General features: G+C 43.9%; 2 protein-coding genes across 4 annotated transcripts in view; one reads left to right on the top strand and one right to left on the bottom strand.

Moving 5' to 3' along the window:
* Window positions 1-1,253, top strand: part of FHIP1A (FHF complex subunit HOOK interacting protein 1A) — a 78,196-nt gene extending 76,943 nt beyond the window's left edge. Inside the window, exon 13 of the mRNA XM_062637517.1 lies at window positions 608-1,253. Within this exon, the coding sequence (XP_062493501.1) occupies window positions 608-858 (251 nt within the window). The 3' untranslated portion in view covers window positions 859-1,253. The remainder of the gene's footprint in view (window positions 1-607) is intronic.
* An 11,007-nt stretch (window positions 1,254-12,260) lies between these two features.
* GATB (glutamyl-tRNA amidotransferase subunit B) overlaps window positions 12,261-12,867 on the bottom strand; it is a 44,932-nt gene continuing 44,325 nt past the window's right edge. For all 3 annotated transcript variants that reach the window (XM_062637531.1, XM_062637529.1, XM_062637530.1), the window contains one exon: window positions 12,261-12,742. In XM_062637531.1, coding sequence (XP_062493515.1) covers window positions 12,614-12,742 — 129 coding nt within the window. In that variant the 3' untranslated portion in view covers window positions 12,261-12,613. The remainder of the gene's footprint in view (window positions 12,743-12,867) is intronic.

Here is a 12,867-nt window from a genome sequence, read left to right as displayed (position 1 = left end):
TTTACAGGGAGTTAAAGGTAAGTGCAGTTAGTGGGGAACACAGCTGTGGAAAACTCAACTTTCCAAACGTTTTTTCCCTTGGTTTCAACTTGCTTCGAACTCTCACGGTGATGTGGTAACTCAGCCTCAAATCCATTTGCACGATGATTCATGGGGAGAGGATAGAGAAAGAAAGAGAGAAGTAAAGCCCAAGCTGTATTTTGATCTGGGGGAGGGCTAGAGCATAGTATCATTTAAACTGAGACAAACATGCTGGGTCTAGATGGGTAGATATTATCTACTATTTCATAAGGTAAATCCATATTACTCTTTCCCTTGACTCCTGCCCACATATTTCTGTCATCAGAGCTGGAACTGAATAATGTATAACCTAGGGAAAGAGAGCTAATAAAAATGCAATAGAATCAGGCCATGTAGAGCTTTAAAATGTTGGATTAATGGAGTATCTCCCTGCATGGTCTGGGTACAGCAAACTACACCTCTGAACATAACCCTCTTAAACTGGGTTTGGACACTGCAAATACCAGGTATGCTTAATATACTGAATCTTTTTGTTTTCCTTTTTTTTCCTGTCCTCTTGCTCTCTTCCTCTTTTTCCTGGCTTTAGGTAATATCCAGCACAGCAGCAACGCAGGCAAAGGAAAGAACTTCTCTGAAGCTTACCCAGCGGTACTCCAGCCTTTCCTGGTACAGAAAAGAAAGAAAGGCCTGGCTCATCCCAGCCTTCCTGCACACGTGAGGAATGCCGTACTTGCAGCTGCCCTCTTCCCAGAGTTCCTGAAGGAGCTGGCAGCTCTTGCCCAGGAACATTCCATTTTATGTTACAAAATACTGGGGGACTTTGAGGATTATTATTAGTGGGGTTTTAAAATGTGTTTTTTAAAAAAGCTTTTGGAGTTCAAACAAATTTTTAATGCAAAGCTGCTTACAAAAGAAGGTTGTACTTCAGTAATTCCTGAAAATACTTGATTTGGAGGGGGAAGGAGGAGACATAATGTTATTCCATGTTTTTTTATATTAGGCCTTATAATTTCCCTCTGTGCTATGTAACTTATTTCAGAGATTTCTGATACTGCTCCTACTGCAGGTCCCTACTTTATCTCCTCCTCTTTACCCAACCACCTTCTTTGGAGTAACTGAATCCTGTTGAATCTCTGCGATGGACACTTGTTGGTTGGCTACAAGAGGCAAACATTTTAGCTTTTTCTGTTCCAGAAATTCTCTTCTGGATAATTAGATCGAAGAAGTTTGGAAAAACACATATGCAAAATCTGCACAAAACCCCTTTATGCGAAGGGTTGTGCTGCTTCAAGTGTTTGCCTGTTCTTCCCTTTCTTTCCTTTTCCCCTGAAATGGGCTTCTTACCAATCCACATCTAAAGCCCTTTTTAACTAGAGGCTCTGGTTTGTTGAATTCAAGTGATCTTATGTGTGTTAAACCCATGACTAGCTGAAAGCAGGTGCTGGACCCTACACATACCATATTGCCTTATGTTACAGACAGATCTGCAGCTATCAGCTGTTGGTCTTTGAAGTCAAATGAACTGTGTAAGTGGATGTGGATTGCAGACTGCCTGGAATTCTCCTTGCAGTTTCTCAGCATTCTTTGATAACTACTGCATTGCTACCTAAACTCTCCAGCATGCCTTATTTAGTAAGATTTGCACAAAGTACAAAACAAAATATTTCTATGCAAGCTGTAATTAGTATGTAGTTTGGTTTTATGCTTATTTTAATAAGCTAAAGAAAGGTATTCAATATCTTTCAGTAGTATTAGAAGGACAGCAGGCTGGTTTTTGTCTTTTTTTAATGAAAAAGGTTGGCTTGCTTCTGAAAGCTGTTCTGTTTTATTGTTATGGTTTTAGTTAAGGGAAAGTTAAATACTGTTTGTTTACTTTTAATTTAGGTGTTGACTTTTCCTAATATTGCACTTTTGTGATGGTGAGGGGAGGACCAGACCATTCACCAGCTGTAGAAAAGAAAGGAGTAACAGGGAACGCTCTCTGCTGGTGACTAACTGCTTGAGAAAATTCTCTTCTGAGTAATGGGCTTCATTAGAAGAACCTAAACATGATGAATTGGTGTATCACCATGGCATTTTGTCTTAGCTTAGTAGCATAATTGTGCTTCCAGTGTGCTGTAGTTGGCTACGTAAAGAGGAACTTAGTTCAAGAAAGCCTTAAACCCCTTAGTCCAGGAAAGAAACTCACAGTGTCTCCAGGAAATCTGAAGAAACAGAAATAACACTGGCATATCTTAGTTCTCCTCCTCACTGTAATTACCCTGTAATGTGGGATCCTCCACTTAATCACATCCTGAATTCTGAAACATGCTTTCTCAGAGGTTGCAAGGGAAAAGAACACTTAAAAAACAAATGCGCTCCAGCAGAGTCTAATTAATTACAGTTAAATTCCTGTGGGATCTGCAGTACAATTTAAGCTCCTAAATCCTTTAGATGCTTCTGCAAAGTTCTACCTTGAATCTCCAGGCTGTGAGATGCATTCATTGTGTCAGACTGCTGTAGGCTATTCCAAGGAAAAAAATTAATCCCAAAGTGTACCTCTAACAAAATCCTCCAGATCTTCCCCGAGTCCATCTTCACTTGGTTGCTGTACAGTCTTCCTTCCACCATGGCCGGCGGTAATATTGCTTCCTAGTTGACTCTCTGCTTTGCTTTCACTTCTAACTTGTTTAGGCACCATTGCATCAGCATCCTGTAAATCACCTACTGGCCTCCACATAGCCTGTTTCACCTCACAAACTTCCTTGGAAGCTGACGCCAAGGCTCTGGGGTTTTATCACATCTTAGATGTCAAGGTTTGAGAGCGCTGTTTCTTTTTTCCCCTGCATTGTTGCTGTAAAAGGCTAAAGGACAAATTAAGGTTTGGTTTTGTTTTTTTCCTTAAAACTTGTCCTAGGCCATAGTGGGTTCTTTCCTTGCTCCCCCATTCCTGCTCCCACTATTAGCAGTAGCATCATCTTTTGTGCTGGACTCACAACGTTGTGTGTGGAAAGTGTTTTAGCTTTGTGGATGTGGGGTCAGTGCTTGCTCTGCTCCTTGCCTATTCAGGTAGGAGCAATAGACAAAGCACCAAGTAAATGTGACTTTTAGAGGTTCAGAAACAAGTGCTAAATTGCAGATGGAATCCAATCCTTTTTCTGAAGGACTTTTTTAAAAGGAATGAAAAAGAATTTTGATTTTCTTTTTTGTTAAGAGAGAGTTCTGCAGCGCCAAGCTCAAAGCAGGAAGGTTACAGTGTGAACACTCCCTTCCCTTGTTTTTATTCTAAAATAAGAATCTTTATTTGCTGGGCAGAAGGGATTTCGTTTGAGACTGTTAATTTTAACTGGTGCTTTCAACAAATGCACAAAGTCATGGCAGTTTCATCTCAGCAGGTCTGTTAAGCTACATGGGGATCTTAAAATGTGGACTGCTCAAAAAAGCATCTGTAAATTTGAGGGAAGTGGAGGATTTACCTCATAAGCTGCAGTAGAGCTTATGCTCTACATCCAGTAGGATAAATTCAGCCTTTGAAATCTGGAGCTGTGTGTAAGGCTTCTTGCTGAAAGGTCAGAACTGTGTTTATGTGCTGTGTCCCCTTGTGAATGGGAGATCTGTCTGTCAGCTCCCCACAAGGAAGAGGTGGGTGAGTGCAGTGACCCTGGCTCTGGGCTGGAAAAAAGGTGATCATAAGTGTAACTTCATGTACTTGGTTCCTGAGCAGGATCAGACCTGCAGCTAAGTCTACCCATAACATCCAGCACCCAGCAAAAATAAATGTTGTCAGGAATTGCATCTTCCTGTCTTCAGGAACCTGTGATTTAGCTTTAAAACGTTGGTCTTTTGAGATTAATCACCTCCGTGTGCACAAGTTCTTCAGCCAAATGCTTGTTTAATAAGCTTCTTCCCTCCAGTTAGATAATGTGTAATCCCATCTCGTACCAATGATACATCTTCTTCCAATAAGCCTCCATGATCCCAGCTGTGTATCAGCCAGTAGATCTCCATGGTGGACATGGTGTTACATTGCTCCTTCCAGGAGTGTGGAAATGCATGTGTGTGGCTAGAGCAGTCCCTCTTCAACACGTTGTCTCAGCATCAGTCGGAAGTGAGGTGTCTTGGTGTTGGCAGATCTATTCCAAAACCTGCAGGTGGTGGCTCAGTGATACCAAAGTTAATTTCCAATCTCCTGCTCGATGTTTCATACTGCGAATGCCACATTTCCAGTGATGTAGCCTTCGAGCGTGTTTTTAAGCTGTTCTGGTGCAGCAACAAATCCTTCCAGCAATCTTAACCTGCTATTCTGGATTGTTTTGTTTTTCAACCTGCCTAGAAAGGCAACACTTTGTTTTCTAACAGTTGTAGTTGTTCGCTTTTACCTTTGACCATGTTTGGATAACTTCTGGGTTAGTCTCAGCGCATAGACACACATGGGTTTTGTTAATTAGGCGTCTAGGCAATGACTAGGCAACTGTCATTCAAAACAGCTTCCCCTTTGCATGTGCTGATCTTTGGACAGGTTCAGTCAGCTGCAATTCATGTGCTGTGTTCTTGGCCCTGTTTACTGCCTCTTTATGGTTGTATTCTGGGCATTTTCCTTACAGTTGATCTTTTCCATGTGTGCCCTGGAGAAAACTCTGGTACTTCAAATGAGATCAAGTTGTTGGTGTTGCAGTTTTGGATGTCCTGGTTTGGATGTCCTTTTCTGTCCTGGGAACCTCTGACCTTGGTTTGGAAGAACATATGACAGCTTCTCTTCTCAGCTGTTTTCCGTGGAGATGAGAAAATTCCCAGTGGCAGGCACGGGCTGTCCCTCCACCAGTGCACCCAGGTACATTCTTCAGAGCATCCAGTTCATAAATGACTTAATTCCTCTTTCATTGGGGTTTGTCACTTTGTAAGAAGTCTGATGACTTCAGTGGTGTCATGGTGCCATACCTACCGAGTGTGTTTGCCTTTCAGATGTGATTTGATCTTTTTAATAAGGTGGGAGAAGACGCAGTGTGATGGGAGTGGATCTTGGATACCATCAGGGGCTATGCTTTGCAGTGGGAACAGATTGCCTGAGCAGCATTTCTGCCACCAGCGCCTCTCTAATTGCTCTTTGGCCTGGGCACAATGCCGAAGGGTCTGCTTACTCCTTCAGAGACAAACATTTGCAAACAAATGTACTGCATCATGCAGAGCCCAAGGATTTTGGTTCAAGAGGTTAAGTTCTATTTACCAAGAGAAGTGTACCATCTAGCACGGCGCGTACGCATTCACTACCCTTTTGTGCTCTCTGCTTAGGCCTCGCAGAAGGTTTCGTGCTTCAGGAAGGGTTTTTAGCTCCTCTAAGCGGCTCTAAATCCTCAGGGTTGGGAGGAAAAGGATGAGGGTTGTGCGATTTGGTGCAGTTAGATTATGTCCCCAGATCATTTGAATTTGTAGCCACAGCCCATTTGAGGGCAGCTTGATAAGCTCCCCTTAATAACCAATTTACTGTGTTGTATTTACTGAAACAGTTATGTCATGCCTCCAGTTTTTATGATGGCTCCTATTATACTTGTATCATTTAAACCATAGCTGTGGTTATGAGTAGGATACTGGGATTTTCTTCGTTCTCATCTTTTAGCTCTGGCTGTTGCTGCTGTGTCCAGACCTGATTTAGATAATTACAGTGTGTTCTTCCTTGCATCTTTTGAGCATTATCAGCAGGAACAGTGGGTACATGACACTTGGGCTGTGTATGGTAATGAGCAAACCAAAGGTAAAACACGGCAGATGAGCAGGGGGCACTTGCCTCTGTGTGAAACACAGCAAAAGCTTAACACTGGTGGTGCTCTCATTTATTGGGGACCAGAAAGAGTAAGCTCACAGGAAACTTGACAAATGAGTATGGCAATATCCTGTGGTAGCTGTCCTAGTGCGCAGCACTGCTACGTCATGGTTCAGGCCAGAACTGTGTGAAAGAGGGCAAAAATTGCTCCTTGTCAGACTTGTATAAATAGGTGTTTGGCTAAAGGAGGGTGGTGCCAGCTAACCGGCCACAGGCAGCCTCACAGAGTGCAGTGCTGTATCAGTGATTTTGCTGGAGGTGAAAGCCCAGCTCTGACTAAATGTACTTTATTTTTTTAGAGCCCCCCAGGTTTTCTAAACATGTTGTGGCCCAGCATCACTGTGCTTCATTTGTTATGTGCTCAGTTGGAAGCCTCTTATTTATGAATAGGAGCATTACTTGGATTCTCAAATATGTAGGTACTTAAAGTGGCACTTTGTTGCTGACTCTGCAAATCTGCTTTTTGTTCATTGATTATAATGGCTCTTGTGTGGCAGCTGGATTAAATTAAGACTGAAGTCTCTGGGCTAAAAGCCCTGAAGGAACTTTTGTGCAAAGGCTGCATTTCTCAACCAAGTTAACTTTCTCTGGCGCTTCAACAGACTGCCCGCATACCATTTTGTATTGTGGACTAAATACCTGCAAACTTACTTACGTTTCTGATGAAGCCAATTCCACAGCACCTGTATTTTATTGTAGCCTACTTCAAGAATAACTAGGTTGGATTTAGACCAAAAAATAATGTGGATGAGTCAAATCTGAGGCAACTGAACCGTGTCCAGCTCAGTGCTGCTGTGTCAGTTTGGCTACAGCTCAGACGAAATGCCATCTTGTCCTCCAAGGAGAGGGAGCGGCTCTGGGTCTCAGTATCCCTTGCTGCAGCTTGAGCCAACAACTCACTTCTATTGAGATGTCTCTCAGTGTCAAGCCACAGCTTGGGGTTGGAAAATCTGACCGGTGCCTGCCACAAAACTTGAGTCGTAACATCGGGTTTTGCGCTTCAGTTTGAAAAACCTAGTGACCAGTCTGAAAAGGTGGCCATTCGAGCTTTCCAAGTGAGAAGGTAAAACATAACTCACTGACGGTTATGCCTGTTTAGTGGGTGTAAATGCTTTAGATAATTAAAGCTGTGGCTGACGCAACTGTATGTCGGGAGAATTTTTCCTTTGTGTTTACACAAAGTGCCCATGCATGGAGGGAGTGTTCCTACAGGGAAACGGTTGGCCTACAAGTGCTGCTGTTAGGATTAGCTTGTGGTAGTACAACTTCTGCAGCTCTAAGTACTGAACCCACCTCCAGGCCTTTCCCCAAAGCTGCGATGACAAGGCAGTGGATGTGGCATGGAATAATTGGCCGTTTGTGTTCGTGCTGGGGTGAGCAGGGGTCTGGCACAGCTGTCACCAGTCTTTTTTTTTTGGGGGGGGGGGGGGAGAGCCACTTGCAGAGTGAGAGTGAGCCATTTGCAGGCTCATGTGCTGGACCTCACACACAGATAAAGGGCTGGAACTGCAAAAGTTGGAGTCCCTCCATCCATGCATGTCTGCAGTGCTGCTGCAAGTGCTGCAGACAATTGTGAAGTGCCTGTACACCCTATGGGAGGCCTTAAGGGTCCAGGACTGAGGTTGTCCTAGAGGGAACACTGTGTCCCAGTGCACTCTGGGACCACACACTTGGGTCACTCATGAAGCTCCACCTTTTTCATCTCTGTTGGCTCATGGCAGCACCTGAGCATTTCCGTAGGCTGGCTTTACTGCAGGTAAATTCAGGCTGTATGGCCTGACACGATGTGGGTGCTGGAGCCCAGTCATAGGAGAAGGAGCACTCTCAGTGGCTTTGTGCTCCAACTGTAAGTATCCCTTATTATGGACATATCCCTTAGCCCAGGGGCTTTTCTAGTTGGAGGTTAAATTTGCCATTGCAATGGGCAGAAAAGAACTGGCAAATTACAGGTCATGGCAACTTAGGATTCTGTTATTTCACTGCCTTCCTCAAACTGTTTAGCAACAGAATTTTCTCTGTGTGTACATTACCTGGAAGTTCACAGCTTCTGAGGGGACAAGGATGACTTGCACTCAACAACCAACCCTGTGCAGGTACGTTTCTGAGCATCTGGCTCGATACATTTTGACATCCTCTCTGCTGTAACTTGGTTTTATATAGCTATTAAGGGAAGCTGCATCCAGTGAACTTTGGAGCATTTGTAAACAGCATTGCAAGGAAGATACAGGCAACAATGACAAAAAGACCTGGAGCATGCTATTGTGTCTTCTCCCTTGCACAGCTTGAGTTGAGTGAAACCCAATTTGCTTTTCTTTACATGAAAAAACCCAAACACTCTACATGGTGAGTGTACACCCAAGGCCATGAATCACTTGGAAGATGCTGCTGAGGTCAGTGGCTGTGACAATGTGTAGGTAGGGGGGTGCTCAGAGCAGACAGAACATGACAGTACAGTGAGACTGTGCCACTGAGTGGAGTGGAAAGGGGTGGCAGTGAAATTGCAGCCTGAAGCTGTAAATTTTTTAGTTAAGGTTCCTATCATAGGCTTCTATTTTTAATACAGTTAAAATTTAACTCTGCAGCCAAGGCTGAGTGCTAGAAATTCCTTCTTCACAACTTGAGCATTGCCAGGATCTTTTTAGACAACTTTCTTCTCCTCTTCTGCAACCTCGGATATAGGATACTTCAGCTACACAGGACACTAAGTATCATCTCTCCACCCTCAGAAGTGATCTCCTAAATGACTCCCAGCCACAAGTAGAGTAGAGGAGATAGATTGTCGTGACAGTGTCTGGTGTCAGCTTTGAATTTGTGAGTGTATTTCTTGGTTCGTGGATGGTTGCTGCTGAAAATCTGCACAAAACTGTCCTCACTTCACCCTGCCTACCGCTGGTGCACAGATGGCATTGGCAGTCAGCATCATAGGGAGCACTGCTGTAGCTAAATACAACTTGCAAGTTGGGGTCAAAGCCTCAGTCTTAATTCCCGACTTCCCAGCCCCGACAGCACCACACTTAAAGCAGCCTCCTGGTCTGCAAAATATTCTGACATTAAATGCTTCATGGTCAGGCATTGCCTTTTGTCTTGCAGACCCACCTGTGGCTGTGTTTTAATTTGACTTTACAGTAGCAGATAGATACTAAATTCCTTGTAGCTGCTGCTTCTGTCTTTTAACATGCTCTATTGACTGCTATGGAAATAGAAACAAAAGCAGTTTTTGCACAGTACAGAGTTCGCTTGTGGAGTATTTAGCATTTGCCTTTAGCTCCATTTAGGACATAGAGGAAGATGGTGGTTGTATTTTAGCTGCTTAATCAGGCTCTTGGCAGGCAAACAAGGATCTGGTGTTCTGGCTGTAGGGGTTTGATCAAACTGGTATGAAGTGAGTGATGAGCCCCTTGATGCTGCTGCCATAGTGGGAGCAATGTTTGCTGGCCCTGCTGAGCCTTCCGAGCACTAGGCCCTACGCTGCCAGCTACTGCTGCTCTGGTAGCTCCACACATGTTGAGAAGATTCATTGTCTTGATCTCCTTTGACTCCAACCACTTTTTTTTTTTTTTCTCTCAGAAAGAAATTTACATTTTGTGTGCATCTGCAAAAGATTTCTGTAAAAATTTAAGAAGTGTTTCATGATACAGTACAACACTGATAGACTACAGCTGCTCTTTCCCTTCCCTGGAACGGGAAGAATATTACAATTATCCCTTTTTAATCTTTCTTGTTATCCATTTTGTCTGACATGTGTGGGCTAAAATAAATTGAGATGTACAGTGAATCAGAGACACACAAAATGGTTTGGGTTGAAGGGACCTTAAAGCTCATCCAGTTCCAACCCCCTGCCATGAGCAGGGACACCTTCCACTAGACCAGGTTGCTCAAAGCCCTGTCCAACCTGGCCTTGAACACTGCCAGGGATGGGGCAGTCACAGCTTCTCTGGACAACCTGTGCCAGCGCCTCACCAGCCTCACAGGGAAGAAGTTCTTCTGAATATCTAATGTAAATCTCCCCTCTGTCAGTTTAAAGCCATTCCAGCTTGCCCTGTCACTCCATGCCCTTGTAAAAAGTCCTTCTCTGGATTTCTTGTACCAGTAACCTTTAGGTACTGGAGGCGGCTCTAACGTCTCCCCAGAGCTTTCTCTTCTCCAGGCTGCACAACCTCTCAGCTGTCTTCATAGGAAGACATCACGCAGCTTGGTGTCATCGGCAAACTTGCTGAGGGCGCACTCAATCGCCAACAAAGATGTTAAACAGGATCACATACTGACCCCTGAGGAACACCACTTGTCACTGGTCTCCAATTGGATATTGAGCTGTTGACCACAATTCTTTTGAGTGTGACCACCCAGCAAATTCCTTATCCACTGAGTGGTCCATCTCTCCAGTTTAGAGACAAGGATGTCATGTGGGACAATGTCAAATGCCTTGCACAAGTGCAGGTACGTGATATCGGTTGCTCTTCCTTTATCCATTCACAGATCTAACATGCTCATATAGACTCTCCTCATAACATAGAACCTGACTCATGATTTTTAACAGATTTTGGACCATAGTAACAAAGTGTAATTACATAGGAAACAAGGCCTAAGAAGAAAGAGCCATTAAAAAACCTTTACCAGCGGCAGCCATGCTACAGTAGTGGAGATCTCTCTTTCTTTTAAATGCAGCTTCATTATTACTCTTCCAGATCCATTATTGTTTTGCTTTCTCTTCTTTAAGAGGCAGCCACTACAGCAGAGGGGCAACAGCCCATCAGCAGCAAGCTGTGCAATACAAAGCATTAATCCTGGAGTACCATGTTTTAGTAACAACAACTGTTTTTCTCAGCTTGAGGGTGTACCTTGAGATTAAGAAAGCCTTTGTGCCTTTTGTTTCTTGCTGCCATGGCAAGAGTTGAACACAATTCCAACATTTAAAAGTTTGCTGTATAATCTAAAGCTTTCTTGATGGAATACTTAACTGAAAGCTCACACCAGTGTAAAAAGTAAAAAATGGTACTTTTTGCTCCCATGAAAAGTGATAGTAAAAGCCTTTGTGTGAAGGTCGGGTCATACAAAAATCCTGGGGGAGGGTTGGTTTGGGTTTTTTTTAAGGAGTTTTGAATGTTTATGGGTTTCTTTTTGTTGTTGTTGAAGGGTCACAATTTTTGACTGAACCCATGTTACTGCTTTTTGTCACTTGTATGACATTTGAATTGTAAAGTTATTTTTATGTGAATCACGGGTATACATTTTAATTCATTAAATGTATTTGAAAACCACAGGGGTTTATTCCCTCTGACAGGAGTCCACACTTGAACAGTGAGCCAATTTGCACAGAACTGTCCTCCTCAAGCCATACACCGGCACTACGATGCATGAGGATAAGCTCCTCATGAGGATGAGCAACTTAGTTATACCTAGTGTTGCGGGCACTCCATTTGCAAAAGGTGACTATAGTCCCAGGGCTGTATGTGCTGCACTCCTGTGACAATGTCTGCCCTGCAGGCAGAACCTGAAGCACTGTTCTGAGGGAGCACCTCTGAGGTTTGAGGCAGATGTGATCTTTAAAATGTACAGCTTAGCAGCCTCCAGAAGGGATTATAAGAACTTCAAACCCCTCGTACTAAATAGGATTTCTTTCCCTAACCACTGTAATTGTGATAGGCTGCCTCTAGTTGTGTTTCCTGTTAATAGCTTGAGCACCTGAAGTGATTTGGGGCTGGGAAGTTAACACTAGGACCCTGCCTTTCTGTGGCTGCATAAAGCTAGAGCTGAAAACTGGAAGGTATTAAAAAACCGGCATGAAACACTCCTCAAGATCAAATAGTGGAACAGACCCTGGACCTCAGCTGAACCCTGCTCGGTTTTGGTACACCAACTGCATGTTCAATTCCCTCCACAAAGTGCTGCAGTTCCAGGTGAGAGCAGAAAGCCACGTGCCAGAGAAGGGAGCAGCTCTGGGCTTGGTGTGTTTGTAGCACAGGGTCAAGTCTCGCCAGCAGAGGAAAAAATCAAACTGGCAGAAGCACATCTGCTATGCTGAACCTGACAGGCCAAAATAGAATGGGAACCTCAGAAGGTCTCAGGCACACATAATTCAGCCCCCTTCAGAACTGAAATTGCTGTGAGTAGGCAAAGCAGATGTTTGAGTACATCACAAGGTGAAGGTGAGCAAACGAACTGACACTAAGTCTTAGACGTAAGCACTTGCATCTGTTTGTGGCACAAGCCTTGGGCACTGAAGCACCAAGTGACTTCATTCTTTCCCCATCCCTCAGAAACCAGGAAGAATGACAACAGTGGACATACTTACCCCTTCTGCTATGCACAGAGACACACATGATCTTAATTACTGCTGCGGTTTTTAATCATCACCTCTGTGCTCACACTAACAGTGTGCACCACCAGATTTTGCATTCCAGATGGGTGAATTTCCCTCCTCCCAAAAAGACAGCTAGGAAAGCCAAGTTGACACTTGACTTACTACAAAACTAACCAATACAGCTGCAGCTCCCTGCATACTCATGGGCACTTTGGGAACTTGTTTCCCATGGCTGTGAGGAAATCACATCTCTGAAGGCCACACTGATGCTAGGGAGATGAAAATGACTGTATCGCTTCCTGTTGTTCTCTTTCTCATCTGCCTTTGGCTGTTGCACCCAGGGAAGGCTGGGCCGGGCCAGGCCAGGCCACAGCACTACTTGAAGTATAAGCAGCAATCCTGATGCTACGAGAGGAGGCATGGAAGTTCATTTGCAGTGATAGAATGAAGTGCATGTCTTGTGTATATGCTGGTATGGGTTTTCCCTCTTGTGGCTACCCTAACAGCTTCTTCTCTAACAGTTGCTTCACCAGAACAGGATTGGATCGTCCTTGGGTTTTCCTTTGTACCAGGCCGATTAACTTGTTCAGAACTTTGTGATTTCCTGCCTTGATTGCCATAACCTTTAAAGAAAAAAAAACAAAGACAACACTGTTACAGAAAAAGCAGCCAAGGTATGACTGTTCTTGTCCCTTGGACCATGGTGGAAAATACTGTATTTTGGGCTAAGGTGTTATTTATAAAAACT

This window comes from Pezoporus occidentalis, unplaced genomic scaffold (assembly GCF_034315485.1).
Source record: "Pezoporus occidentalis ecotype Australia unplaced genomic scaffold, CSIRO_AGI_Poc_V1 ctg53, whole genome shotgun sequence".
Lineage (NCBI taxonomy): Eukaryota > Metazoa > Chordata > Aves > Psittaciformes > Psittacidae > Pezoporus > Pezoporus occidentalis.
The sequence above is the reverse complement of the archived record's forward strand: the minus strand, read 5'-3'. Positions and strand labels throughout refer to the sequence as shown.